The sequence below is a fragment of the Trichoderma camerunense genome, assembly GCF_050948025.1.
Source record: "Trichoderma camerunense strain CBS 138272 chromosome Unknown V8C40scaffold_20, whole genome shotgun sequence".
Classification (NCBI taxonomy): domain Eukaryota; kingdom Fungi; phylum Ascomycota; class Sordariomycetes; order Hypocreales; family Hypocreaceae; genus Trichoderma; species Trichoderma camerunense.
This window is the reverse complement of record NW_028145350.1, coordinates 406,773-433,193: the sequence shown is the minus strand read 5'-3', so window position 1 is coordinate 433,193 and position 26,421 is coordinate 406,773. Positions and strand designations below refer to the sequence as shown.

Sequence of the window (26,421 nt, the reverse complement as noted above, 5' to 3'; positions counted from 1 at the left end):
TGTGGTGTAGAGTATTACGGTTCAAATAGGAATATGCTACGGTGCAAATAGGAAGACTCTAAATAAAACCGACTAACTGCTTTTTTATTATTTCATTCGATAAATATGCGCTGCCATCAAAGCCCAACAATATGCCATAGCCACAACAATGCAATTTGCCAAGTTCAAGTTACTACCGTTGAAAAGAGCCTCCTAAAGTTCCACATGTTTCACGAACTTATAATACATGCGCAAACTCAACATGCAAACATCCGAACAGCAAAGAGAAAGAACAAATTAAAAGAGAAGAATGGGATATATCTTATTTCTCCTCCGAGATGCCACTGTACTTGTTGATAAAGTTCAGCACCTCCCTGTGCCAGACCAATGAATTCTCTGGCTTGAGCACCCACTTGTCACATATTGTCAGTATCTAGACCATATCATAGGGCGAAGAGATCTCTCTGACTTACGTGATGCTCGTCGGGGAACATGACAAACTTGCTTGGCACGCCCCGAGCCTGAAGGACGTTGAACATGGCCAGACCCTCTGAAATGGGCAGGCGGTAATCGAGCTCGTTGTGTATAACCTATGAAGGGGGCGAGTTAGTCTATGACAGTAGACGCAAGGCACCATCTTAAATCCAGCTTACCAGCTGCGGTGTGGCCCAGTTTCCAACGTGCTTGGCGGGATCCCACTTCTCATAGCCCTCCCTGTTCTCCCAAAGGGTGCCACCAAAGTCATGCTCAGGGAAGAAAAGCTCTTCCGTGGACCACTGGTTGAGTGTTGAAAAGACTCCATCGTGGCATACCAATGCCTTGAACTTTCGTCCAAGATCATGGCCCTGGATCCAGTCTGATGATAGTTAGATTCACACTTCCGAAAACCATCTCTGCTTTTACTTGGTGACGACTCACTAATCATATAGCCTCCGTAAGACGCGCCGAGAGCAACAGCTCTGGTTGTGTCTATGTAGCTCACTTCCTTCTCCAGATACTCAAAACATTTGACCAAGTCCACATAAGGATCGCCTCCCCAGTTGTTCTGGATGGCATCTGTATGATCTTGACCATAGCCCGTGCTACCCGTTGGATTGGGGCTCACAACGACATAGCCTTGCTCAGCAAAGATGGCTGGGTTCCACCGAGTGCTCCAGTCGTCTCCCCAAGCACCCTGAGGACCGCCATGGATGAAGAAAGCTAGAGGATACTTCTTGGAGGAGTCAAAGGTCGAAGGTAAGGTGACTAGAGCATGGATGGGATAACCCTTTGAGCCATTGAACCAAATCTCCTGGCACTGTGATCTGTTCAAGGAGAAAGTTCTACCCTGCTTCGAGCTTGAAGAGATAGTGGTGGACGACTTGGATTCAGGGTCAAGAATCGAATAATTGGAGCTTTCGACTCGCGACCTCGTTGTTATCAACAACGATGAGCTACTACCGAGAACTCTCGCCTCCGCCACGGACCCGTCCTCGTGGATTGGGGTAGGAAGAGATTTGGCTTCCAGAGGTGATGACGGGAGCTTCCACAGAACAACTCGAGCGTGCTTCTCTGCCGCAACATACAATTCCTTGTTGTCGTGGCTCCAGACGATCCAATCAGGCTTAAAGTCCCAACCTCCCTTGTCATCCTCAGTCTCGTAAAATTCCTGAACGTTGCTCAGATCGGTTACGTCTGGAATCAGCAAGAGCCTCGTCTTGTCGGCCTCGTATTGCTGGGATTTCATGCGCAGGAAAGCAACTTGCTTGCCATCGTTTGAAAAGACGGGAGAGCTTGAGTATCCGAGCAATCTTCCCGTCTTGACAATCTGAGGGAAACTGGGCTTATCTAAGAATGAAGCCAGAGGAACGAAGTAGAGGTCAGTCTTGGTGTTTCTGGCGTGGTTCAACTCCGGATCCTTTGCAACAAAGACAATGCCAGTCGAGGATACGTCGAAATCACCGGTACCTCCGAAAGGAGGCACAGGAGAGGCGAGATTGGTGCCTGCAAGTAGGTTTGTAAGGGCCCCGTTTCCAAGAGTCCATTTCCCGTCAACCTTTTCCAGCTGGCCATACCAAAGCGAGTTTTCGTTTTCAGTATTCCAGGAGTCCCAGTGTCGCACAAATAGGGATGTGTAGATCTTGGCTGATGTGTGTGACTTTGGTTCCGAAGCCGGGCTGTACATTTGCCCATCGGGGGTTGTCAGAGCGGCAGCGCAGAAGGCCACCTTGTCTGCGAATAACGATTTGGCCTTCAGACTGGAGATGCTTCCGCTGAAGCGCTGGATGGTGTTTGACCTTGATTTGACACGAGGATGAGTTTCTCTGCAAGCCGGCACGAGATGGGGAAATTCATTCATTCACTTACTCATTTGGATCGAGAACATGCTGCGCCACCAGGGACGAGGCACCGTTGTCGAGGCTCTTAACGTAGGCAATCTCCTTTTCGCTGATCCAGATCGGATCGCTGGCTGCGGAATCTTCGGAGACCAGATGCGACGTGCCCTCTTTGATGTTGAGCACGCGGATCTGCGCCGTCTTGGAGTGGGTATCGAAGGAGTATGTCGAGACCTAAGATGAGGGCCAGTGTGAGCCCAATTCAATATAATTCCATCTAAATCTCATCCGACTCATCTGCACATGTAATGATGCGATACATCCAGGGCATCGCGTGTCTCAATTGAAAGCCTCTTTTCCCTGCGCAGCTCCAACAAGCCAACCAACCAACCAACAAATCGCAAAACTTACCGTGTATAAGACGAGCTCGCCCGTTGCATTGGGCACGCCAGGCGAGCGCCGTGGCGCCGAGAGGAGCACCTCTGGCGTAAACTTTTCGGCCTGGATTGTCATCATAAAGGGCTGCTCAAGACCAATTGTCGACGCAAAGAAACAAAATAAAAAAAGAGGCCAGCGATGCCCAGGGCCCAATTGATGGTTATCTATTTATCACATCATACGAGAACCCCGATGGCTGCAAACCCCATCAGACCCCTCATCTGCAACCCCGCACTATCAAAAGACGTGCGTGCGTATGTGCTGCTAAGATCAAAATCCACTGCTCAGGGGACCTTTTTAGCCTGGGGGGGGTCTTCGGGGTAATTAATAATGGGAACGCCAAAGGGACTTTTTGTATCACGGCTTTGGGATTGTGGAGGTTCGTCGTTGTGATAACTGACACCCGATGAATTGGTTATACTACTGACCCAGTAGGTACTGTACGAGTACTGCTGGGTGCTAAGGCAGTGCGGAAGATGGATAACCAAGACCAAACACCAAAATAACAAAAATACTCCAATCTACATCTTACATATGCAGCGTCGATAGTAGCACATACTAGGAGAAGGTAGAAAATAAGCAGCTATTTACCTACTGCATACTACCTAGTCATCTCGGACCGACGAGAGAAAAGAGAGCAAGTTCGCCGCAAAGGTCTGCTGTCCTCTTTGAATGAGCGGATGCTGACTTACAAATCTATTTGCTGCTACGGTGCCGGCTTGCCGAGTCCCAAATCTAGCTCGAGTCTGTCTCATTGGAGATAATCTCCACTCTCAAGACATTTTATTTAGTTGATGACTTTGTCTTTAATAACGAGCATGCAGCATGAGTGCCCCAGATATTCTCTCTCGGAGCGCTACTGGGAAGAAATAGAATTGGTTGGGTCCGCCGTGTAGATATCACTACTAATAAGACGTTGGTTCTTGAAGACCATGTCCAGCCTTTACTATGTCTCTGTTTCATCTTTTAATGATGATGTATTATAAATATCGCTCAATATGTCCTCTTGCCTAACGCCTTGTTCATTATACCCCGATGTATCCCACCCTTATAAAACGCCGCTCTTGTGTCAAATCGTCATCCTTGGGAGGTCTAGTGTTGCGGGATGACATTGGCACCTAAATTCCAAAATCCATCACCATGGCCTATATCCTTCATTTTCTCGACGCCCCAAAATTCGTTCGCTTCTTGTTCGTCGCCGCATCATTCTCGCTATCTTCCGTGTCTCTCTTCTTAGGCTTGCTCGCCTTGTTTCCGCCCGCCGATGTTGGCGTAGGGTTGCCCGATGCGCTGTCCCGGAACGTGGTGGATAGCGGTGTCGGCGCAGGCGTTGAGCCTACCGATCCAGGGGTCGAAGAGTCCTATACAAATCCATCCAATTAGCGAGGAACGGGAATGCCAGTCAAGCCTGGCAGGGGTAGAGACTTGTATGTTCAAGTCTCCCTCCTCAAGGTATTCTTACCCCATTATTCGGTCGATATGAGATAGATGAGCGCGAAAAGACGCGGTTCTGCTCCGCTGGTCCTGTCTTGCGTCGCTGGGCCGCTGCACCGCTCGTGCCTTTCATGTAGTTGTCGAAGCCAGTGATAATATTACCGCTGGGAGTGCTGTCGAGGTAGGCCGACTCCTTCTGGATGATGCTCTCTTCCATCGCCGCCTATTTAAACGCCATCGTTTAGCCCTCAGCACCTTACGCAACGCCTTGAATGCGCAAAGGAGCAGCCAAAAACTCACCAGACGGCGCTCCAGCTGCCTACGCCGATCGACCAAGTCTCGCACACGCGCCTGTGCCTTCTTATACTCTGCCATGGTGGGCTGCGCCTCGTTAGGTCGGGATGCAATCGTTTGCCTGTTGTCGGCCATGCGCCAGCGCTTCTATCTCGAGCGACAGTGGATGCGATAGCGATGCCAACGTCAAACTGGTGGATGGAACTGGCTTTGCGGTTGGCACTTTTGATGTTGTCATGGGAAAATGAACTTGCAAAAGGCGAAGCCGACTCTAGGAGACGCTAAGCTAGAACGTGCAGCATATGCCACTCTGATTTCTAACTAGGCCAAATAGAGTAATAGTAGGTAGCATCCAACTTTGTTGCTGCTCAACATCACAAGTATAAGTCAAACAGGGTATCTCGAAGCTTGTCTCATCAATTGATGATAACTATCTAATTTCGCATGCCTAGTTGTTAGTATAAAGCAAACTTTCCCCCTCTTTTATTCTCAGTCTGTGTTGAAATTACCACAGTTCATGGTAGGGAGTAGCTATCCAGCACTCCAGCGACTGCGTGGACTTCGAGTATCGAAACGGCATGTGAAGAAAAGCCGTGGGTTTCCTTTCAGAGGCATTACTTAGGTACGAATTAAATGATGAATGTATGATTCTTTAAAATATCTGCTAGATGAATTGTCGCTTGTAATATTTTCTAAAATGATTGGAGAGCTGCCGCCTATTCAAACTGACCAAACTTCAGTGACAAACGTGCATCGCTTTTCTTTTACCAATATCTACTTTCGTAGTTCTATCCAGTTTCAATTCGTTTTTTCTCTGGTTCTTTTACTCTGCCAGGCAGAGGTGCGTGCCATTCCTTTCATATTCTAGAGACGAGCACTTTAGTAGCAGTTAGCCTCAATTGTTGATATGAGCGCTAGTATCAGAAGTTCTCAGCTGCTTAGTATCGTTTCCAAAATCTCTCCAGCACGGGTGCTTTTAGAGTGGCGAGCTTTATGCTGCGTCAAGCATCGTTCAGGCAAAGTTAGCGATGAACTAGAGTTGCTACTCTTTCCACCCTTCCATTAGGAGCTTACCCACCTCTTCGCTGTCGGCCGGTGCCCAGCTAGGAATTCGGAGCACGCGATTCATCTTCCAAAATATCAGCCGACTTGCCACGGTTTGACGGAGACGAGGGCGGAGAAGAGCTATTGCGCCTCTGCCTTTCAGATTCCTTGCCCCTGGTTGGGGCTCCATGATCTTTATGACGACGATCACCCCGCTGGTCACGTCCGTTATCATCCTCCAACTCTTTCGTCGTACCACCTCGTCGGCGATCTTGTCGGCGTTTCGCGTGTGAACTTGATCCAGCGCTGTCGACAGATCGATTGCGACGGTGATTGGGACTGCGGCTACGGGCCACCGAGGAACTCCGCGAAACGGAAGATGGTGTATCCGAGTGACGTCTTCTGCGCTCTACAGAGGGACTTCTGGAGGTGGATTGCCGTCTTCGCTTCGGTGGAGGTGAGGCGCGCTCTGAAGATGGTGAGCGTCGATTTCGAGCATCACGGCGATCCCTTCCATTGCGCGACTGTCGCCTTGGTCGGTAAGCATCGCCACGAGGAGATCTCGATCTCTTTCTCGAGTCTCTAAATCGTGCGGGTGGTCCTTTGCGGCGCGGAGGGCTTCTAGAGCCTCGATCGCTACGAGACGCACTGCTACTTGGAGATCGAGATCGCCCTGACGCTGACCCAGATGGTGAGCGGCTTCGTCGTCGCTGCCAGCCACGATCGCGATCGCGCCCTCGGCCACCCCGACCTCGGGGGACATAGCTATCTCGCCGGTATGAATCTCCAGAAGGGCGGTGCCGAGGCTCGGGAGAACGTGATCTATTTGCACTCCAACCATGGCCTCCTCTTCCACGGCCTTCAGAAGCCCGATCCCCACGGCGGCCCGATCGATCACCTCTATCATTTGCTCGGTCTCGACGATCTCGATCCTTCAAGTCTGCAATTTCTCGATCACGGCGGTCCGAGTCGTCGCGACGTTTTCTGGCATTTTCGGCAGCTCTGTCGGCTTCCATCTGGGTTGATTGTTAGATCCAGAAAAGTAAACGTGGGACGTCCTCACGACGGAACACCAACCTTTTCCTGCATAAGCTCAAGCTTCTTTGCTTCTAATAGCTCTTTGGGGACTCCCTGAGGGTTACTTTGAGCACTTAATAGCAATTTCCAAAGCTCTTTGCAGAATGGCCCGGTATCTTTGTCTAGAAACCCGGTAAGCTGTATTTGAAGCGATTTGATATCGGGCTGGTGACCAAACAGTTAATATCGAAAGCCGCTGCAAAGTCGAAGCGAAAAGGATCGCACGTACATGTCTGGGTCCTTCGATAAGATTGAAGCACAGCTCAATTACGACATCGTCTTCGCTGCCCAGGATTTCCGAGATCTTGTTGGCAATCCATCTGTGAGATTGGGCGTCAGGACTGCAAAGGCGGGATCCGCGATAAGACATATTGGGGCCCAGTGACAAACTTTTTTATAACCTGCAGGTTGACCTTTTGCATGTCAACCTTTTGATTGAATTCGGTAGGGAATTTGGTCGACTTCATAAGTCGAGCATCTCCTGCGGAAGCCATTGTGGCTTGTGTCGCGACAACAAAAATGCTATGGCACGCGTCTGGGAAGTTGGCAGGATAAAGAAAGATTAGCAAGGTGACGTCTGTGCTGCTGTTAGTTGGAAAAAGAGCCGGAGGTTAGTGCTTCGTATGAAAACATGCACGGGCCAGCTAGAGAGTGGATGGTGTAAGGCTGGCTGGTCGAGCTAAAGAGACGGGTACTTGGTGGAACTCGCTGACTGCAATCGTTCAAAGCGATGCCGGTGTATCTTCTAAGTACCTTTCTCTAACCTGCCAAGGGAAGGTCAGAAAAAGCGAGACCGCAAATTGAATACCCACATACATTTCGTAATATAAGCACCTGAGCGACCCAGCACCCGAACTTTAGGTAGTATAAACATAGTAGCAGTTACTAGAAAAATATAAATATAACAGCAGTTAGTAGAAATATATATATATAATATCAGTTACTAGAGAAATATAGATATAGTAGCAGTTATAAAAAAACCCAAATACAGTAATACTTAATAGAGAAATATAAATACAGTAGGGAAATGTAGATAGATATAGCAGTCACTCCTTTTGTAGGCGCATGGTTTGGCTCGTGGGTGTTCGAAATCTTCTCGGTCTCGGTTTTTCTGTCCTCCGTTTGCCTGCTAAAAATTGAAGGCTTCAGTGAGTGCGTAGGCCTCTGCTGTTCCTGGACCCCGCAAAAGCCGCCCCGGAATGTTCGCTGTTGGTGATGACAAGCTCTAAAACAGCTGTGCTGAGTTCGCAAACCATTTGCCTCTAAACTATCGAGATCAACCCTTCAATTCCATCTCTCTTTTTCAGTTCAAGGTTCTCTTTCAACACTCCAGTTGAGGCCTCAGTATTGCCCCTCAGAATGGATACTCTTCACGCACCGACTGTGCCCTCTGGGCCGACATCAAATTTCACCCAGAGAAACGGCGACGCAGGGAAGCAGAGCTTCGCAGAACTGCAGCGCAAGAAGGACGATATGGAGGCAGAACTCAAAGCTTTGGGAAGTGTCCTTGATTCGGTATGAGTCTGCTCTTTATTCTTGATACAAATCATAGTCGGCAATGATTAATATGATGTTTAGCATGGCGTCGATATGCAAACGCCGCTGTTGACTAGAGATGGCTTTCCACGAGCAGATCTCGACGTTGCTCAGAGTAAATGAGACACGAAAAGCTTGTTCACGGATCTAGTCTAACATGTATGCCACAGTCCGCACAACAAGAGCGCGCATCATCCGCCTACGTAATGATTACAAGGAACTTATGTCGGCGATAGAAAAGTATCTCCACGAACACTTTGCAAACCTCCAAGATGGGGATGAAGCTCCTAGTACAGCTGGGGATGAGCTTCGAATTCTACCGGATTCCCATTCCGAACAGTTGGATGAGCCGTTTGCAAAGGTCAACACTGTCGCGGCAAACAGTCCAGCCCAACAGGCTGGCTTACAAGCCGGTGATGAGATTCGCAACTTTGGCTACGTGAACCGATCAAATCACGATGGTCTCAAAAAGGTGGCAGAGTGTGTTCAGGGTAACGAAGGAGTACGTCCAATATCGCCCGGTACCTCCTTGGTCGACACTAACAATCGTCAACAGAGAAATATCTTTATCAAAGTATCTAGGCCTGATGGAGTTGCTCGCCGGCAGGAGCTGAGATTGACTTTGACCCCAAGGAAAGACTGGGGTGGAAGGGGAATGCTAGGCTGTCACATTTTGCCTCTGTAGCCTGTCATCGGGATGCAATATCCTCACGAATTGACCGAATCAGCAGCTCTAGCTTGATGAAATATGGTCACGCCCGGGTCAGTGGCGCCATACCAAGACCAACCGGTCGTCGTCGAGTTATTGTTGTATTGCCGTCTATCACGCGCTTAGGCACCTGTCGGCGTCATCGTAGACAGGAGACTGGCCATGATACTCGTATAACGTTTCTATTGAGAGAAGCTTGACGCGGCAATTGGACGGGTTAGTTAGGCACCAGGAAGATGCTGACAAAGCCGGTGCGGCAACAGGGGGGTAAAAGTTGCGTCATGATGCTGCGCAGAACTGCAGAAAGCCAAGATATCAAGATTGGTCATGTGAAAACTGCTTGATGGGATGAATTGTTGAGAAAAATGGCGATTGATATTGCCAACTTGCGGCATTGCTAGCTTACCTTGGTGCTACTTAGTACTGCTGTGTTAGAAGGCAGCAAGTATTGATGCAATTATGCCTCTTGTACCTACACAAGTGCAGACATGGAGTCAAGCGGAGGTCAGAAAAAGCGAGACCGCAAAATGAATAGGTACATACATTCAGCGATATGCACCTAATCAACTCATCGAGTAATGCTTTTGCAGGGGAACGCCTGTTCTGCCAGCACCCGGACTTTACGATATAACTTGGTAATTACTAGAAAAATATAGACTTAGTAGCAGAAAAATATAGATTTAGTAGCAGTGACTAGAAAAATATAGATTTAGTAGCAGTTAATAGGGAAATATAGATATAGTAGCAGTTAATCGGGGAATGTAAATATATTAGTGATTCCTTTTGTAGGCGTATGGTTTAACTTGCGGGTGCTCGAAATCTTCTCGGTCGCGGTTTTTCTGTCCTCCACTTGGGAGTATAAGGCAGAATGGAGATTTAAGCACTTGAAAAGTACCTTTTTTCATCCTGGCTCTTAAAGTGATAACAAGCATTAAAGTGAATCAAGAATGGAGCAAACAAACAACTCCCTTGCTTGCATCAAACAATCGGCGTTGCAGTAGCAGCTCGTTCACCGCACATTCGTTGGGCCCTGAGACATTGCTCCTGGGCGCTTGCAGCTGCTCTGCATTGCAGTGGTTGTACATACAGCCTCCAGCCTCCAGCCTCCAGTACATGCTCGGTACCGCCTGGGCAGCATCGCGGCTTGCGCTACGAAGGACGGAGAACAGACCAGAAGGGATGATGGATCCCAGCTGGGTCTGCAGGCCCCAAACAGGCAGGCGGTAGGCACGCGAGCTGCCCTGCAACAAGCTTTTACTGCCGGCGCTTCTCGCCGCTTGGCTGGCGCGGTACATGGCAGGACCTCCGTCTCCCAGCAGAGAGAGAGAAAACGAGGCAGGGAGGGGCTGATTCCAGGTCCTCGCAGGTAGCGGGCGAGGGCGGTGATGTCACGTGCGGGCAGCCCACCCCTGGCGACTGAATTTTTCGCTTGATGATGGGAGGCAAGGTCTTGCTCCCTTGTCTCCAGTTCCCCGCCGCCTTCAAAAGAACTCAGGTCAAAGACCATCCGGTGCAACTTTTCGACGTCCACACCACCCTCGCGTCGTCCAAAAACCCACAAGGTATGTGCCCAACCTGTGGTTTTTGCCTTGATTTTCCCTCTCTCGCGCATGTCTGGATGAGCTGCCGGCCGTTTTAGATTTCCATGCACATCAACAAACCGTTGCTCGCGTTCAGCATTCGAAATCAATCAGACTAACGCCATCTCGCAGGACCCCGCCTGTTTACATCACCTCACGCTCGTCGCTAATCACTCGAGCCGTCAATATGGCTGAGCAACAGACTCCTACCTTCAAGCTTGTGCTTGTCGGCGATGGTGGTACCGGCAAGGTGTGTTATTTCTTGGTTCATGGATATCAATCGGCGCTGCACGCAAACGAGATCGAAATCGATGCTCCTGCCTGTCGTGGCGAACGATGATTTTTTTTTTCTTTCCCTGATGGCGATCTACGCCTTGGCGTCCACCACTCGCTAACAAACCTTTGATGCGATAGACCACCTTTGTCAAGCGCCACTTGACTGGTGAATTTGAGAAGAAGTACATGGCCACCCTCGGTGTCGAGGTTCACCCCCTTGGCTTCACCACCGTGAGTTTCAACACACCGCCGCCGTCGATAGCGCGCCACATATACTGATATGCAACCAGAACTACGGTCAGATCCAGTTCGATGTGTGGGATACCGCCGGTCAGGAGAAGTTCGGTGGTCTCCGTGATGGTTACTACATCAACGGCCAGTGCGGTATCATCATGTTCGATGTGACATCCCGTATCACATACAAGAACGTCCCCAACTGGCATCGTACGTCACCCTCCTTGGATATCCATCCTGAACATAAACCGTATTGGATAGTGGCACTGACTCATGGTTGCAGGTGATCTTGTCCGCGTTTGCGAGAACATCCCTATCGTCCTGTGCGGTAACAAGGTTGATGTGAAGGAGCGAAAGGTTAAGGCCAAGACCATCACCTTCCACCGAAAGAAGAACCTCCAGTACTACGACATCTCCGCCAAGTCCAACTACAACTTCGAGAAGCCCTTCCTGTGGCTGGCCCGCAAGCTCGTTGGCAACCCCGCCCTGGTTAGTATTCCTGTTGACGTGAAGTTCTAATATATCGTGACAATGCGCTGACTGGCTGTCAATATAGGAGTTCGTTGCTGCCCCCGCCCTGGCTCCTCCCACCGCCCAGGTCGACGAGGCTCTCTTGGAGCAGTACAAGAAGGAGATGGACGAGGCCGCCGCCATGCCTCTTCCTGGTGAGCTGTCTGACGATGATCTGTAAACGAATCGCACGACGGCGAAAAGTGTTTTATTGATGATGCTGGGACATCCCGGATTACTTGAGGATTAAGCCATCGGCAGCTGGAATGACCGTTTATGATAAAGGAAGGGGATTTCCGGGTTTACATGAGCTCGACTGGAGAGGGCAAGGCTATAATACCCTTGGTACCTCGTTGGGGGGTAGATTATTGGGGCGTCGCCGCAGGGAGTGCGGCAAAAACCAACCTAGCTAGACTTTTTTCATATTAAAGACACCTATTTCGTACCACTATGCCCAATTTTACGTTTTGATTTTACCTGACTCTCGAGATGGAAAGTGAGTGGTGAAATAAACATATTGCTATATGCGGAATAGCAACTTGATAACCAACTTGTGAGTTGTTACTGTCTGAGACAAACTATCTCTCCACTGTCGTCTGTCTATTACATATCCATGGATGCTAATCCGTGGAACAATGACAAGACCATGAGCTGGCAGAGCATCTAAATCGGCAGATGCTGGCTGACTGCTTTCTCGGCCTGGTTCTCACCGAACAAGATCGAACAAGGCAAGGAATGCATAGGTAGTTACGTTACTTGGTAGTAACATTAGTGCAGACAAGGAGATGCGAGCATTCATCACCTGTGCAGAGATATCAGATCTGCAAGCAACAGCTGTTTCGGCCGGTCGGTGACTTTGTTGTATAAGTATGAGTAATTGCCTTGCACGCTGCAACACTGCATGTACGATAACGGGCCTATTTGGTCTTGCAAGACTGGTAAGTTCAGTTCCTAGTCAGCACCGCATACTGTATGATGGGAGCCGTATACATAATGCATTGTTGGTATAAGGGGGAATATTCTATACGTGTATGGAATTAATATCTCCGTGCGTGGATGCATATAGGGAATAACTACGTGAATTTAGCATCGAAAGTTGGCTATTTGTATTCAGCAGCACGGCCACTGCGTGGAGTTGGAGCATCGACATCGAAGCTGGATGTGAAAGAAAGCCGTTAATTTACAATTACAGGAGCTTACACAGATAACATATACCTATCTAGTTCTTTAAATATCTGGTACTGTCACTAATTGCTGTTAGTATGGTTGTGTTCGTCTAATATATGCCACTATAGCTACACACCAGGTATATTCCTCCAATATCTGCTATGATAGCTACATCTTTCTAGTGTTTCTTACTATAACTACATTCTTCCGGTATTTCCTACTATATCATTTTTCTTTTCTTTTCTATTTACCACGTAGTAAATGTAGCCAAGATTCTTGTTTATGAATGTATGCTGTTCTTCTGCATCTCGCTACCGATGCCTTGCACACACAGCTACTAACCTTGACGACATGTAACATTTTGATAGCTGGAGAACTGACTAGCCACTCCCCTGTTCTTGACAGCACCAGACAGCGAGACATCTAGACTTGTGGAATGCATGTCGGACAACGCATTCATGTGCGAGGAGCTCCGTAGTTACTCCATACTGACTAACGAGGCCGGTCCAAGCAAAGATCCAATACGGCCCCCCTGTCTACGAACAAGCAAGCACCACGGCCTTGCCTAATTTTGGGTATGCTGCATGTAGAACCCAAAGGCAAGCACGAGTAAGTACTGTATGTAACATGCCTTTTGCTAATGTAAGCAAGCATCAACAACATTACATGATTCAAGTGCTTTATGTAGGTGGTAGGTACGCAATTGCGATAGTCTCTGCATTGCAGAATTAGACCCAAGCCAAAACAGACTGAGATGAAGAAAAGCAGTCAGAAAGGCAAAGAAGACAAGAATGGTTGGGCACTACGAGAAAACGGGGGTGTGGTGTCTTTGACAGGGTAGCATTTTGGTCTCCCTGCTTGGTCAACTGCGGTGAGAGAGAGAGCCAAATGCTGTGGCTGGGCTGGGGGGGACGTGCGGGATGCAGGACGCATGTACATGTAGGAAGCAGGTGGCCGGGCCTGGACACGTACGACGTGGATGTGCTTGTACGGTACGGAGGAGGTATGCCATGTACTCGTAAGGCAATGTAAAGATACAGAGACGGCAGGGAAACGGAGCTGGGCATGTAAGTTGAGTTTGCAATGCATATGGGGAGAGGTCATTTGGAGGGCAAGGATTTGGTGTTTGATGCATTACGGAGTACGGAGTAGCTACGGATGAGTTGGATCAATGAATTGGGAAAGAATTGGGTTGTTATTTGAAAGAAAGAGATGAGATTGGAGATGCAATATGACGTGAGTTGATGTGTTGTGGTCTAGAGAGAGGTAGAGAGAGATATGGAGAGAGAGTGTGTGTGAGTGAAACTCAAAGACGAACGAGGCAGAAGCAAAAGCCAAGAGGCACGCAAGAGCCCAGATGGAGAGAGGGTGGTGTCAGGTGAGGCCCCAGAACAAGAGTCAAAAAGGCGGAAGGCATTCAATTAATCGTACATAGATTAGGCTGGGCGAATCTGCCGAGGGCCAGCGCATAGCATTGGGCACGGCTGCTTTGCCGTTGAAGAGGCCGGAGGAGCGGACGGCCGTGATAGGCCAATGCCGTTTCGCACGTACGGAGCAAAGATGCAGCATGATATCCTGGGCAAAGGACTGGACCGGGGGAGCCCAAGGCGGTCAAGCTTTTGGAGTTGAAAAGCACACGAGAGGCTTTGGGTAGAAAGGATGGCGGCCTTGCCAGTTAAGGTTGGCCATCCGTCTGGATGCAGCAAAGCAACTCCATAACATGGTACAACGCACAACGTGGCGGCTCCAAAACAGGGGGGGCTGGGCGCTAAGACGATCCACCGGGCGAGTGAGTCCCTTTGGTGTTCGTAAAGCGGATGCAGCAGTGGCATGGGATGAGGGAGACACGTTGGAGTGCTTGCATGGCGGTGTCCCATTTTAAGCGTGGGCGGATGATGTGAAGTGACCTGATGAAGAAGTTTAGCTTGTCCTGTGCTGTACTGTAGATTCCATGGTGCTGTTTTTGTTGCTATCGGGCGAGAGCATGATCGATGCCCTTGCAAGATGGATTGATGGATTGATGTGATGTGATGTACTTGTACAGTAGAATTGGTGCTTGTCGGGTAGGTTGATTGTTTTTTTTTCTCCCCGACTTTTCCATTGTTTATCGACGACGAACCCAATGCGGCCAAAAGTAAACAAACCTAAGCTCCAGGTCTGCTGCTAGCAAAAAGCCGCTAGCTGATCCGACTCAATAGTACGAGTAGCTTCTGGTGGTGGCAGCACTACAGTGAAAACAGCAAGACGCTGTGGGCGGGACCATGCAAGCACTCAGCAAGCAAGGTATCGTGTACGCCTCTCATGCGTTCGTTGGCCAAGCTATCCTGGTCTTTTCTTTCTTGATGCATGGCTCGGCTCTTTTGTTTTACAGGAAATACTACAGGTATTATTTTGCTTCTTTTTCTATGGAGCCGAACTACCTAGGTACCTGTTGAAAGAGAAAGAGACAGTGAGTGAGAGAGAGTAAAAAAGAACAAGAAGAAGGAAAAAAAGGAGCAGTCGTCTGCATCTAGCGGACAGGGGTTATGAATGGTCCGAGCCAAGCTACGGTGCAATTGGCAAAAAAGAACAACAAAAGAAGTGATGAAGAATCGCAGGAAAATGGGCTTGGGAGATGCATCGTTTGGTTGACCCTTGTACCTGCAACGCGTCTTGACATGTTTCCCTATTTGGACATGCCAGCGCCAGGCGCGCGACGTGATTTGGCCGTGAATGGAGCCAAAAGAAACGCGGATCGATTGTGCTCTTTTTTTTTTTTTTGTGTTCTAAATTGCTAGCAGAGAGAAATTGAAATCGAGGCGCCTGGAGAGCTAGAGGGGTGACTTCTGGAGGTGACTTGGGAGCCTGGCGCCCGCCGTACCGATACCAGCGGTCGGAATGCCGTTCTATGGAGCCCATGGATCGCTGGCGAAAACCCCCCTGGAGCCAACCCACGCCCCTCCCGGCTCCAGCGCCAGGGGACCGCCCGTTGGCGTGCTGTGCGTGCTGTAACCTGCTGTACTATGCGCTGTCCACGGCAAGCAGCAGCGCTAGCGCCCCCCTGTACCCAAGGTACTCTACCTGATCGACCTGCCGATGCAACTGGAGCTTATGTACCCAATTCAATTCCCACCGCCTCCTGCATGTCCACAACACACACGCCACTGCCTTACCACGTCCTTGTCCTTTCGCTACACGTCGAGACAGGCCATCAGTGCTATTTTCTATTTTTTCCCTCTTCATCCCCGGCACCCAATTGTTGTTTATCTTGGTCTTTAATCCTCCTCCTCTCCCCCTAATCCCATCCTCCTCAATCCGCTTCTCGACAATCCCGACAGTCCGACGCCCAAGAGAGTAATGCCTCTAGCTCTAGGCGCCTCTTAGATCAACAACCCGCGACACAAACAACAACAACAACCACAACAACAACAGCTCTCCACCACCAACATGTCCAACAGCCCTCTGACACCGCCTGCATCCATGGCCGACCTGGATCACCATCATCATCAGCATCTGCGGCATGTCAGCTCCCCGTCGCCTATCCGAACCTCTGAGTACATGCCCGGCATGGCCCAGAGCGCGCTCCCCACCGTCTCATCCCCCACTACAGATAAACATCCTAAGGGCAAGAGAAAGCGAACAGCGTATGTCCACCTGATGCTTTGCTGCTTGACTGCTTGCTGGAGCCTGGGAACCATAAACATGGTTCACCTGGCTTCAGCTTCAGCTTCAATTGGTCCGGGATGCTTGGCAGACAGCTAACATGTTTATCTTTCCTCAATTAGCACCAAGGACAAGTTGATCCTCGAAGAAGCATACTCCATCAACCCCAAGCCCGATAAGCAGGCGCGTCTCGAGATCGTGAACCGCGTTTCACTTAACGAAAAGGAAGTTCAGGTATGTCATCTGCTTTAAAATTTTGCACGTCCACTCCTTGCTGCCGAGCCGGGATCCGGGGTGGTCAACGCGTCTGCAAATTAGATCAATTAAAGATTTATGCAACCTTTTATGCTTCGAGAATAACACAAGCTGACAAGGCTGTTTACCGAATTTAGATCTGGTTCCAGAATCGTCGACAGAATGACAGGCGGAAATCACGCCCGCTGTCACCGCAGGAGCTGGCGGCTCTCCGCTTCAGCGGCATGCACAACATCGCGTCAGACCCCATCACCTCCCGCAGCATCGTCGTCGAGCTGGATCCCGCCTCGTTTCCCTCCCCCGGCCATTCTCCAGATCTTGTCAACCATCCTCTTTCACCACCCTCTCACCATCCCAACAGCCCTCTGCATGTACACCCTCACCACGCTGGTGTAGAGGCCATTCATGCCACACCGGCCCCTCGCTACGGCTGCCCGCCCTTCTCTGCCAACGGCCTGCCGCATGTGACACCGCAACGACAGTTGTATCCATCTTCACAGGATGAGGTCCATCACGCTTCTCACTCTGTCGGCTACCTGGCGAACCGATGGAACCTGGGCAATTCGTACGCCACGCCTCTCTCTCGTGACAACTCTGTGAAGTAAGTTATAGCATGTTTGATGGGATTGTATGTCGTCTTCATTTTGCTGACTTTAATTCCCAGATTCGACCCCTTCTACCCTTCCTCTTGCTCATCTAATTCATCTAGAGCATATCAGTCTCAGATGCGTCTTTCCCTTTCCCTTGAGGGCAAGGCTGAGCTGGTGGCCAACAACGAGTCATCTCCAGTCCGTGAAACCCCATCAAGGCCTTCGTCTACTCTGCCATCTCTGCCCCAGTTTCGGCAGCGTAGCCTTCAGCGTAGCCATAGTGCACTCCCTGCTGTCACTCTACCCCCCATCTCAACCTTGACCAACTCGCTTCCACCACGCCTTGTTCGTGGCCGATCCCGTGATGTTCATGCTTGGGAGCTGTGTGCCGACTCTGAGACTCGCGATGAGCTGACAGCTCAAGCTGAGCACGAGTCCAGCGGTTCTGCCATCGCTGCCATTAGCCTGCTCCGCTCCAGCAGCGGCATCCTGCAGCCTAGCAGCATTAAGCGCAATGCACCGCTGTCAAAGTACCAGCGTTCTCGCGGAACCAAGAAGCCCAGGCTCGGCCGTACCAGCTCTAGCGTTGCTCGGCTGGAAACATGCTGGGCAAACGATGAGAAGCCGCGAGAGTCCTTTCACGCAAAGATGAACGTCTCCATGCTCGTTTCCCCGTCCGACTCGGACAAGGAGAACTGGAGCCCGCGAGATGGCGCAACTTCTGCTGAAGGACGACGGCAAATGGCTCCTGGCAGCCCCATTAGATCGCAAAGTGCTAGACGCATCGGTCGAGCGCTGCAGGGCCGAAAGAGCCCAGCAGCGTTCCTGGTGCGGTCCGACACTGTGCCATCGGAGCCCTGCTCTCCCGTGAAAACGGGTGTCCATGGCTTCCGGGATCTAGAGGCCAAGGCAGAGTCCCTACGGGACGACGAAGTAAGCCGGTTCATGTGCGGCGAGGTCAGCCCCAGCAAGAAGGGCGACATGGACTGCGTTGCCGGCTTACTGTCTCTGAGCCAGGGCGCTTGGAGGTGAAGCAGGAGGCGAAAACCCGGGGAGAAAAAAAAAAGAAACATCAATTTTGCTTGGAAAAAAAAGAAAGACAAGAAAAGCATCACTGCACACACTCATTTGATCATTCCCTTTGTTTTTTATACGAAGGCATGAATTTTGAATTCTTGTACTCCCCTTGACGATTTTTTGACATTTTTCTTTTGTCTTTAGAGGGCGAGGGGGATATCTGCATCAAAGGATATTTGACTATTATTCTCTCCAACTTTGGGAGAGACAGGAATGTTTGCTGGTTTGGACATTGCGGATAAGGGAGTTTTTTTGTCCCAAGGATTGGCTTGCGGCTGGAACTGGCAACAGTTGGATTGATTCTCCCAGGCCAGCAACAGCATTTTAAAACGGCGCAACGGAGCGGTGGGAAATATTACTGGCGGGGGGATAGAAAAGAAATTGTTACATCTACATTGTTTACTTAGCACCAATGCATGAGAATCAATGATATTAGAAAGCTATTACATGATTTACTTGTGTCTCGATGTAAACTTGCTTGAGTGACTCTTTGATCTTCATTCACTTGAGTGACAGTGACTCCAAAGCCTTCGATCTTCATTCACTTGAGCCGGCATCATGCATTCGTATGTGTCTATATAGGCGGTGAGTATGCAAATGGCCGCAGTAAGTGAGTTGGCACGTAAGTGAATTGGCCTCAAAATGTCTATATAGTCAGGGCTAGCTGACCAGAAGCTCGATCCCATCCCGTAGATTTTCACTCATCAGCTAAGGTTAGCTTGGGACATCACATCCTTGGCGGTTGCCGTCACCTCAGCTATGAGTTTACAAAAGATGTCTGCTTTGAAGACGATACATGAATGGCAAATGTAGCCTTAACAAACTTTACAGATACAGATTGAGAGCCAGAACATTGCCGAACTTTCACTTGGGTCCCTCTCTTAGAGGGATCGACAATCCATGTTGTCCCAACTCATCTCCACCACGAAGACTGTTTGCAATACTCCTCCCACCCTCTCAACAAGAAGAGGTACGCTTTCAGAGACTCAAGCCCGTGGTCTCAACAGCACTTACTCGGATGGAGTTGCGTGTGTTCAGGCCTACTGGGCATATTCAATAGAAGTCCTTTACTATGGAACTCTTCACACCATGGATAGGTTTACGCAGCAGCCCTTTGCGGTGTATGCATACAGACAGAATTAATAACTGCGACCTATTGCAGGTGAGTGACCCAACCTCACGAAGACAGGACGTTGGAATGGCCCGGATCATTTGGCTGAATTTGATGGAACTGACGCAATGGAACAGATAGGATTACAACCAAGCCCTCCCTGCTGAACTCATGTTGATACCCATAAACCTGAAAGCGGCAGAGATCAATTGGGGAGGAACAAACAAGTGTCGTCTTCATCTCCCACTGCGCCTGAAATACAAGAATATCGCGCCAACACTCGGTTGAATACCGCCATCTTACGAAACGTTGGGTCCAGGGAGACGAACAATTCTGAGATCCATTGACTTGCTCTTTCCAGGAGACACGGCAACAGACATTCCGGACCTCATCGGCCGATGTCAAGGTGCCCGTGGTCAACAGGAAAGCTTGAGGCAACGCACTTGATAGGAGGGTTTCTCCCACCGACACGCCAGGCCGATGTCACGGCATTGAAGTAATTGGTGAATGTGGGCGCCCAGTGTTTCCTACCTCACCACTACAAGATGTGGTCAGCTAATATTGAGGCCATCAAGAGATACACAACTAGAGCCAATGATGGCTCAATCATCGAAGATGAAAGGTTGGTCTCCAGGCCAGAGACTCGTGCAAGGTCGAGAATGCGGAAGGAAGGAGATCGCCCCAAGGTGCCATCTCTAGTCAAGCCACCAAAGAAGGACGAGAGTAACACCGGACGGATGAAAACGATAAAAGAGGAAGAGAAACTGCTTCCCATGCATGGAGTTAGCACACAAATACGTCTGCCTGTACAACGGGCGCATTGTCATCTACGTGGACACACCTTGGATACAACAGTAAGTTGTTTTTGTTTATTTTACTACTGGCAGAATGTCATTTTATATTCCAGCAGTTGTAAAACCGCTTACTTTTTACACTTTCCCTTTGAATCAGATAACTAAGTACTGACTATTTTGTAGAATGATGTATGCTTCCATGAAGATGGCTGGATTCGTCACCCTGACTGTCCGTTCTACGGACAAGCAGGGTGCCAAGATTGAGGCGCTCCGCCTATTTACCGATCCTCGCTCAAAGGCGCAAATCCTCATTGCCAACATCAATATTATGGCAACCGGGGTCAATTTGCACGACGCCTGCCGTGTTGGCGTAATTGTAAGCCAGCACTTTAACCCAAAGACCAACCTGCAGATCCACGGGCGTTTAAACCGCCTGGGCCAGAAGCATGTGGTGATTTGACATTGCCTCAAGGTGAAGGATTCATTCCACGACCACCAAGATCGGTTCATATTAACGAAATGGGCCCGCCAGCACTCTGCGGAGAGTAATGTCAAGAGCTGGCTGAGTGGCGCTCAGAGGGAGATGGTCTTGTTTGAGATAACGAAGGCCTACGCCGATCTCGTTGATTCTAATGTGTTCATGGTAAACACAAAAGGAATCGACTTTAAAGTTTAGACTGCTCACTTGATAGTGGGCTAGGGACTTCTCCCACACTACATGCCTATTCAATGACGGGCCGACAAACTGGGTGGCCTCACCACCACCAGCCAGGGCATCTTCAAACACATCGCAATCTGCCTGTAAGTACCAAATTACCAGCATCTGCCATTTCTCAGCTTCCTTTCCAATTGCTAACCTATCATAATAGCGTGGGCAGACCAGGGTTACTCCATTCTTATATGACGCCTACCTCGACCGGCAGAGGCGCTGCCGGGATCGCTTCCAGAGAAGAAGAAAGCACAGCTGTCGGCCATTGTTAGAGACGAAGAGATCGCCATGATTGAGTCTGAGAGCGAGAGCGAGAAGAATACCGGCCCCGAAGCCGACCAGGACATCAGCATGGAGAAGCTCAGAGACATGCGTGACCAGCTGGGACATCAAACCTTGGCAACAACTTCAATCGCCAATTGATCTCAAGAACCGCATCTTACCAGGAAAGCCCTGGGAGCCCATTTGTTGGGTCCCAAGAGTTGGCTCCAGAGGGGTTTTGGGAGCCTACCAGAGTCAACTTGATCCGCCTACAGGATCATTCTCTCCCAGCAGACTCTGCCAACCAACGCTGTGTGCTTCATTGCACCCTACGGCACGGCCAATGTAGCGGTTGAAATCCCTTTATCTGGTGTCCAGGTTAGGGTGTCTGTCACAATCGGCGGGGCTGAAAGCTTTGCCCAGCGTATTCGTGAAGTGACAAAATGGCCATGGATGTTACTGGAATCAAGGCCAGGTGTTCTTTTCGTCGAATGTGATGAAGATTTTCATTGATCCCGCCAAGTACAAGGTAATTTTGTTTGATCTTATCCATTCGGAGCTGTACTAATTCGTTTGTATCAGCCCCAGCGCCTCTTGACTGTGCGAACCAAGTTCACCCGATCTGACCAGGTCAAGTTGGATCTGAATCCTCAGCGCGTGCAAGCTGCCGATTCCATCGTGAAGTTCATGTACGGATCTGTTCTGAAGGATAACCATGCGTGCGATGCCTGCATCAAGGGAAATGGCCCATACAGCGCCTATGTGGTGCTGAACGACATGAGTCCTGGATGTGCGAACTGTCACTACGCCGGTACGGCTAACAAGTGCTCTCTTATTTGGATCTCGCATACATGTGCACCCCATCGTGATGGAGGACATACCCACTGCCCTGCCCAATGCATTCGCCAGGATAATGGGACTTGAGGGACCCCCTCAGGACATGGAAGCCTCAGAGGTCTGGGCCGGGTGGTACCTTGTGAAGGCACGAGAGATCTACCCCTTCTCAGACATCCCAGACACCATGGACCACCTCTTGGCTACACTGGCCGCCGTCAGAATGGAGGACCCATTGGCAGTGGTGGACATGAAAGAGAGAGCCCAGAGAGACATCAAACACTTGCAGGAGGCACTGCGAACCCAGGACCGGGCAACATGGGTTGAGAGGTGGATGGCGAGGTTCCCTGAAATAGCCACGCCAGGTATATTCCCGGCATGTCAGCAGGCACGTACCAAACATATACAGCCCCGTGGGCGCCGAGACTAAAGAAGTCAATATGAATCTTACTCGACCAACAAACGTCCTCTATTATAGCCTTAATGACTATACTACGCTTATTCTTGCAGCTATTGATACGAATATAACAACGACACCACGAGATCTTTATGGTATGGGAGAGAAGTTTTGCCACTGCTGTTATGCCACAACTGGACCTGGGAGGATTCATATCTAGACGTGAGAGTTGCCATGAACAGGTGTCGTCGCAACTGAATCAAGTACTCTTTGCTTTGGCTCTCGAAGGGTGTCCTCAACCTCCCTGATCACCAAAGATCATTGAAGAGTGCCTGTGCCTCGCCAAGGCTCACGGAGGAGCACCCCTTTCTGAAGGTGTCACCATTGAAGTGCTGCTCTCGCAAGTTGCCGCGACGGCGAACGTCCAGCTTTTCTTTCGGTTTCTTTAGTCAACAACGGCTCTACAACACCGTCCATTGCAGCGTTTTCTTTTTTTGCAACAACGATACCACTACTTTGCTCAACTGAAACCAGTACTCATGGGATTACCCACAGGAGCTTCTAGACGAACTCAGCAGCTTCACAAAGCAGCATACATGGGATAACCTACCACAAGAGTTGTTGCTTATTGACCTTACAATATGGGCAGATGCAGTGAACGACAAGACTAAGAAGAAGAAGTCGGAGCCGTGTATGAAGGGCAAATCTGGGATTGCTATGCTATCAACGATACCACTACTTTGCTCAACCAAGCCTCCTCACTCCATGGAATCCCCCAAATGGGTTATTGGATTTGGGCAACGTGAAGCAACCGCTACACCTTCGGGGCTGTGTTTGTTCTCATTTGGAGGCCCTTATCGACACCCGCGTCAACGAGATGCTTGCTCAGCGCTCACTGGAGTTGCTCCTTGCCTCATGTCTTGAGGACGTGGTCAACCATCTCATCACTTACATCGTCAACGAGCAACTCATTGCCGCTGGCATCAAACCGTCCGGCCCTGCCGACAATCCTGATGAAGTCGATGCCGAACCACCCTTCTGAGTGTGCTCCCGTTGAGCATCGTTCCCTTGCATTGCCGCAAGTGTGCCTTTTGGTTTCTCCCGTAGCTAAAAAGGCCTATCTGATGCTCGATCTTCGCCGCCGGCTGTTGCCGCGCTTTTCTTTTCGTTCTCTTTCAGCAACAATACGCAACTTTGCTCAACTAAGCTTTGCTTAACTAAGCTTTCATTTTTCATAGGATTTCTTTCATAATGGGTTATGGAATTCGGGCAACGAGTGGTAACTAGAACACCTTCGGGGGTGTGTTGGAGGAAGATGGCCAGTTGAGCGTATCTATAAAATGTCGCCCCCTTAGCAACATAGCCTAGAACTTAGCATCAACATCAATCAATCGTTCGCAACAACTTCTCTCATTTCTCTCGAATCTTAATATTATTTACTGTAGTAGTAGATACTAGAAAAATATAGCCATAGCAGCAGATGCTCAAGGAGCCTGGTATCTATTATAGCCTAAAACAGTACCCGTGATAGCACATAAAAGTCGCTGGGATACTGAATAGCTACTCTCTAAATAAAGGTTCTACGACACTGAAAGTGTAAGTCAAGTAATCGATTCACAGAAATTTACTTTGACCATATGTTGCAAACGAAATCTTCGTGTTCTTTGCATTTCAAGCGACTTAAGATCGTTGCTCAAGTCGTATCTAGCTACATGTATGTAGTATCTTCTAGTCTGACAAGACTGTCATATAAAGAGGGAGCCAAAAATCTAACCAAAAGGGGGGACATTATCCAGAGGAGTCCCATCCGTATTCCAACGCCTAAAAACTCCAAACATATCCTATATCTATATGTTCAGTGAAAGTGTATAAGAATCAATGCCGGTGTAAGCAAAGCCTGCAATAAAAGTGCTGACATGACACGCTCATGTATAACTTGAATAGTAAAAAAAATTGCATGAGTTTATCGAAATCACATGCCCAGCATGCTCATTTGCCTCCTTACGGGGCTGGCGGCAGTGCTGCCCTCTTCGCTCGCATAGTATGCGCTGTCGGTGTCGATATCCCAGCTGTCGTCATTGTCATCATCACCATCAGGTGAAATGCCGGATGCATCGAAAGGCTTCTGAGCAGCGGCTCGGACGTTCCACCGCAGAGTGCGGCTAACACTGTCGAACCATTCCGTGTCGGTTCGGGTGACAGTTGGAAAGGGATACTGAGATGCCGTGATGGTAACGTGATCACCCTGCTTAAGCTCCACGCGTCCCTTGCCATCGAAAGCACAGTACGCGGTAGCTCGAGAGTTGCGCGGGACGGCAACACGAAGCGCCATGGTGTCGGAGAGAACCATGGGGCGGAACGAGAGCGTGTGTGGGCAGATGGGAGTCAGGAGGATGGCAGGGATATCCGGGTGGACGAGGGAACCACCAGCCGAGAGGGAGTAGGCAGTCGAACCAGTAGGGGTGGAAAAGATGCATCCATCAGCTTGGACAACTGTCAGGAGCTCATCATCTCCGTATAGCTCCAGGTTCGAGACATATGGCGATGGGCCGCGGTCAATGACAAGCTCGTTGAGAACTTCAAACTGCTCGCCCTCGTCAGGACCGTTTGATCCATCTCTCCACACGGTGCAGGTGAAGCGCATGCGGAGATTGATCTTCATACCATCATCTCCCATCACGCGGTTAAGGTGCTTCTTGTAGTTCTCAAACTCGAATGTCGTCATGAAGCCAAGGCTGCCCAAGCTGAATGAGAGGACTGGGGGCACAATGCGCTGGAAGAGCCACGAGGTAAAGAGGACAGTGCCGTCACCACCGAGGGTGAGGACGAGGTCGAATTTCTCGGGCTGGCTCCAGCACAGATCCGGAGTCCAGTACTTGAGCATGGTCTCAAATCGCGAGTCTTGAGCGACAATGCCGGCAGCGTTGAATCGCTTAGAGTTGCGCAGCTTGGCGTCCACGTAAACGTTGACGCCAACGTCGGAGCCATATCGGGGGGTTTGCAAAAGCCACGTTGTCAACTCTCGCGTCAGGTAGACAAGCTGGTTATCCCGTGCCTTGGTGACAATCATGACATTGCGCACTGCGCGCTTGACAGGGCGGCGCTGAAGTTGCTTGGAGATTTCGCGGACACTTGTCGCGGTCTGGACCAAGCGAGAGTGCGACATGGACTCGTCGTTCTTGATCTCGTCCAGGACCTTTTCAAAATCGACAGCATCGTCGAATCTCTGGTGGTAGAAGCATGGCGATAATAGATTGCTGATTGCTGTGGTCGGTGTATTTCTCTTCTTTGCTAGGTCCTGGAGCGCATCCTGGAGCTGCTGCTGAGGGCTCGCGGTGGCGGAAGAGCCGCCGTTGCTGTGAGGGAATAACATGTTGTTGTTGAAGGAAAGAGCCTCGGGCTTTCTGGGACGCGAAACAGAAGTGGTAGATGCGAGTGCCTTGAGAATGGTTTGGCAAGGAAGCAAGTCGTGGGCAGCAGTAGGTTGGTATTGGTCGCGCGGTTGTTGCTGGTTGGAATCCGCCGAAGGCGCAATGAGGCTTGTTAAAATTGCGGTCTTGGGCGATGGCACAGTCGAAGGTTCGGCCGGGGAAATAATAACAGGCGTAACGGAAGGACCCGTGGCACCAGAGCCACCTAACGATGGAATAGCAGTGTATGGGGTGTTCGAGTCGACTTCATATCGTGATGCTTTGTTGACGTTGACGGACAGATTATGAATGCCGGACGAGGACTTGGGGCGGCGGTCAAATATATCGGACTTAGCCAACAAAAGCGAAGCAGCAGGGCGCTCCTGCGAGTCAACTCCGCTGCCCTGTTCGGGTGTAGGGTGGAGGTCGGTCCGAGGCGACACGGCGGCCATGATTACTCTAGCGAGTGTCGGTAGCGGCTACAGCGCGTTGCCAATGCGATTGCGAAAGCGATTATTAACCCCGGGCGGGCTTAGGCAGTGGGTGCTTGGAAACGCCGGGATTATGAGGCGCAGAGATGATAGCGGAATCCCGTGTTCCGTGGAAAGCTGTAGAACAGTGTAAGCCTAGATTGCGACCGTACAGCGGCGAGTCCACCACTGTGCAAAGGGCCAATAGCCAGGGACGCGGCCTTACAAATCGGGAAAGGCAAAGTCAGCCGGCGCCTTGGGATTATGCGGAGGATTGG

The 26,421-nt window shown here is 50.0% G+C and overlaps 9 protein-coding genes across 9 annotated transcripts; 5 read left to right on the top strand and 4 right to left on the bottom strand.

The window, feature by feature from the left end:
- Positions 1-42: 42 nt before the first annotated feature.
- V8C40DRAFT_255359 (Alpha/Beta hydrolase protein) lies at positions 43-2,862 on the bottom strand. The gene is made up of 6 exons (XM_083218032.1): positions 2,706-2,862; positions 2,326-2,528; positions 898-2,255; positions 633-835; positions 453-569; positions 43-391 (listed from the first exon to the last, which is right to left on the bottom strand). The coding sequence occupies exons 1-6, from the start codon at positions 2,808-2,810 to the stop codon at positions 302-304; spliced, it is 2,076 nt and encodes a 691-aa protein (XP_083068955.1). The 5' UTR covers positions 2,811-2,862; the 3' UTR covers positions 43-301.
- Positions 2,863-3,610: 748 nt separating this feature from the next.
- V8C40DRAFT_255355 (histone acetyltransferase subunit NuA4-domain-containing protein) lies at positions 3,611-4,725 on the bottom strand. Its single transcript, XM_083218031.1, has 3 exons — positions 4,467-4,725; positions 4,195-4,389; positions 3,611-4,093 (listed from the first exon to the last, which is right to left on the bottom strand). Exons 1-3 carry the CDS (start codon positions 4,593-4,595, stop codon positions 3,887-3,889), a joined length of 531 nt encoding a protein of 176 aa, XP_083068954.1. The 5' UTR covers positions 4,596-4,725; the 3' UTR covers positions 3,611-3,886.
- Positions 4,726-5,538: 813 nt separating this feature from the next.
- V8C40DRAFT_255350 (PWI domain-containing protein) lies at positions 5,539-7,158 on the bottom strand. Its single transcript, XM_083218030.1, has 4 exons — positions 6,972-7,158; positions 6,811-6,901; positions 6,582-6,746; positions 5,539-6,520 (listed from the first exon to the last, which is right to left on the bottom strand). The coding sequence occupies exons 1-4, from the start codon at positions 7,073-7,075 to the stop codon at positions 5,564-5,566; spliced, it is 1,317 nt and encodes a 438-aa protein (XP_083068953.1). The 5' UTR covers positions 7,076-7,158; the 3' UTR covers positions 5,539-5,563.
- Positions 7,159-7,775: 617 nt separating this feature from the next.
- Positions 7,776-9,531, top strand: V8C40DRAFT_255347 (uncharacterized protein). Its single transcript, XM_083218029.1, has 4 exons — positions 7,776-8,096; positions 8,160-8,232; positions 8,288-8,619; positions 8,674-9,531. The coding sequence occupies exons 1-4, from the start codon at positions 7,941-7,943 to the stop codon at positions 8,800-8,802; spliced, it is 690 nt and encodes a 229-aa protein (XP_083068952.1). The 5' UTR covers positions 7,776-7,940; the 3' UTR covers positions 8,803-9,531.
- A 689-nt stretch (positions 9,532-10,220) lies between these two features.
- V8C40DRAFT_255345 (ras family-domain-containing protein) lies at positions 10,221-11,903 on the top strand. Its single transcript, XM_083218028.1, has 6 exons — positions 10,221-10,388; positions 10,539-10,656; positions 10,821-10,913; positions 10,973-11,126; positions 11,200-11,405; positions 11,473-11,903. The coding sequence occupies exons 2-6, from the start codon at positions 10,594-10,596 to the stop codon at positions 11,605-11,607; spliced, it is 651 nt and encodes a 216-aa protein (XP_083068951.1). The 5' UTR covers positions 10,221-10,388; positions 10,539-10,593; the 3' UTR covers positions 11,608-11,903.
- A 3,849-nt stretch (positions 11,904-15,752) lies between these two features.
- Positions 15,753-18,606, top strand: V8C40DRAFT_255340 (homeobox domain-containing protein). The gene is made up of 4 exons (XM_083218027.1): positions 15,753-16,216; positions 16,358-16,469; positions 16,628-17,091; positions 17,155-18,606. The coding sequence occupies exons 1-4, from the start codon at positions 16,020-16,022 to the stop codon at positions 18,110-18,112; spliced, it is 1,731 nt and encodes a 576-aa protein (XP_083068950.1). The 5' UTR covers positions 15,753-16,019; the 3' UTR covers positions 18,113-18,606.
- Positions 18,607-19,813: 1,207 nt separating this feature from the next.
- Positions 19,814-21,194, top strand: V8C40DRAFT_269848 (uncharacterized protein; the record flags this gene model as incomplete). The annotated part of the gene is made up of 7 exons (XM_083220133.1): positions 19,814-19,991; positions 20,056-20,122; positions 20,246-20,513; positions 20,595-20,705; positions 20,755-20,863; positions 20,932-20,946; positions 21,010-21,194. 7 exons carry the CDS (start codon positions 19,814-19,816, stop codon positions 21,192-21,194), a joined length of 933 nt encoding a protein of 310 aa, XP_083068949.1.
- Positions 21,019-22,194, top strand: V8C40DRAFT_255337 (uncharacterized protein). Its single transcript, XM_083218026.1, has 2 exons — positions 21,019-21,561; positions 21,615-22,194. Exons 1-2 carry the CDS (start codon positions 21,529-21,531, stop codon positions 21,954-21,956), a joined length of 375 nt encoding a protein of 124 aa, XP_083068948.1. The 5' UTR covers positions 21,019-21,528; the 3' UTR covers positions 21,957-22,194.
- A 1,705-nt stretch (positions 22,195-23,899) lies between these two features.
- V8C40DRAFT_255335 (ATP-NAD kinase-like domain-containing protein) lies at positions 23,900-26,026 on the bottom strand. Its single transcript, XM_083218025.1, has one exon. It carries the CDS (start codon positions 25,634-25,636, stop codon positions 24,236-24,238), a length of 1,401 nt encoding a protein of 466 aa, XP_083068947.1. The 5' UTR covers positions 25,637-26,026; the 3' UTR covers positions 23,900-24,235.
- Between the last annotated feature and the right edge of the window lie 395 nt (positions 26,027-26,421).

What these genes read in the sequence shown, in the direction of transcription:
- V8C40DRAFT_255359 (XM_083218032.1), bottom strand. Translation starts at nt 2,810, where the DNA reads ATGATGACAATCCAGGCCGAAAAGTTTACGCCAGAGGTGCTCCTCTCG. An exon ending in CATGTTCTCGATCCAAATGA is followed by an intron (nt 2,256 to 2,325) that starts GTAAGTGAATGA and finishes TGTCAAATCAAG; the next exon opens with GTCAAACACCATCCAGCGCT. An exon ending in TTACGGAGGCTATATGATTA is followed by an intron (nt 836 to 897) that starts GTGAGTCGTCAC and finishes AACTATCATCAG; the next exon opens with ACTGGATCCAGGGCCATGAT.
- V8C40DRAFT_255355 (XM_083218031.1), bottom strand. Translation starts at nt 4,595, where the DNA reads ATGGCCGACAACAGGCAAACGATTGCATCCCGACCTAACGAGGCGCAG. An exon ending in GGCAGCTGGAGCGCCGTCTG is followed by an intron (nt 4,390 to 4,466) that starts GTGAGTTTTTGG and finishes GCGTTTAAATAG; the next exon opens with GCGGCGATGGAAGAGAGCAT. An exon ending in CATATCGACCGAATAATGGG is followed by an intron (nt 4,094 to 4,194) that starts GTAAGAATACCT and finishes GGATTTGTATAG; the next exon opens with GACTCTTCGACCCCTGGATC.
- V8C40DRAFT_255347 (XM_083218029.1), top strand. Translation starts at nt 7,941, where the DNA reads ATGGATACTCTTCACGCACCGACTGTGCCCTCTGGGCCGACATCAAAT. An exon ending in TGGGAAGTGTCCTTGATTCG is followed by an intron (nt 8,097 to 8,159) that starts GTATGAGTCTGC and finishes TATGATGTTTAG; the next exon opens with CATGGCGTCGATATGCAAAC. An exon ending in AGATCTCGACGTTGCTCAGA is followed by an intron (nt 8,233 to 8,287) that starts GTAAATGAGACA and finishes TGTATGCCACAG; the next exon opens with TCCGCACAACAAGAGCGCGC.
- V8C40DRAFT_255340 (XM_083218027.1), top strand. Translation starts at nt 16,020, where the DNA reads ATGTCCAACAGCCCTCTGACACCGCCTGCATCCATGGCCGACCTGGAT. An exon ending in TTAACGAAAAGGAAGTTCAG is followed by an intron (nt 16,470 to 16,627) that starts GTATGTCATCTG and finishes TACCGAATTTAG; the next exon opens with ATCTGGTTCCAGAATCGTCG. An exon ending in TCTCGTGACAACTCTGTGAA is followed by an intron (nt 17,092 to 17,154) that starts GTAAGTTATAGC and finishes TTTAATTCCCAG; the next exon opens with ATTCGACCCCTTCTACCCTT.
- V8C40DRAFT_255350 (XM_083218030.1), bottom strand. Translation starts at nt 7,075, where the DNA reads ATGGCTTCCGCAGGAGATGCTCGACTTATGAAGTCGACCAAATTCCCT. An exon ending in AACCTGCAGGTTATAAAAAA is followed by an intron (nt 6,902 to 6,971) that starts GTTTGTCACTGG and finishes CCAATCTCACAG; the next exon opens with ATGGATTGCCAACAAGATCT. An exon ending in TTGAGCTTATGCAGGAAAAG is followed by an intron (nt 6,521 to 6,581) that starts GTTGGTGTTCCG and finishes CAATCAACCCAG; the next exon opens with ATGGAAGCCGACAGAGCTGC.
- V8C40DRAFT_255345 (XM_083218028.1), top strand. Translation starts at nt 10,594, where the DNA reads ATGGCTGAGCAACAGACTCCTACCTTCAAGCTTGTGCTTGTCGGCGAT. An exon ending in ACCCCCTTGGCTTCACCACC is followed by an intron (nt 10,914 to 10,972) that starts GTGAGTTTCAAC and finishes ATATGCAACCAG; the next exon opens with AACTACGGTCAGATCCAGTT. An exon ending in TCGTTGGCAACCCCGCCCTG is followed by an intron (nt 11,406 to 11,472) that starts GTTAGTATTCCT and finishes CTGTCAATATAG; the next exon opens with GAGTTCGTTGCTGCCCCCGC.
- V8C40DRAFT_255335 (XM_083218025.1), bottom strand. Translation starts at nt 25,636, where the DNA reads ATGTTATTCCCTCACAGCAACGGCGGCTCTTCCGCCACCGCGAGCCCT.
- V8C40DRAFT_255337 (XM_083218026.1), top strand. Translation starts at nt 21,529, where the DNA reads ATGAAGATTTTCATTGATCCCGCCAAGTACAAG. An exon ending in TTGATCCCGCCAAGTACAAG is followed by an intron (nt 21,562 to 21,614) that starts GTAATTTTGTTT and finishes CGTTTGTATCAG; the next exon opens with CCCCAGCGCCTCTTGACTGT.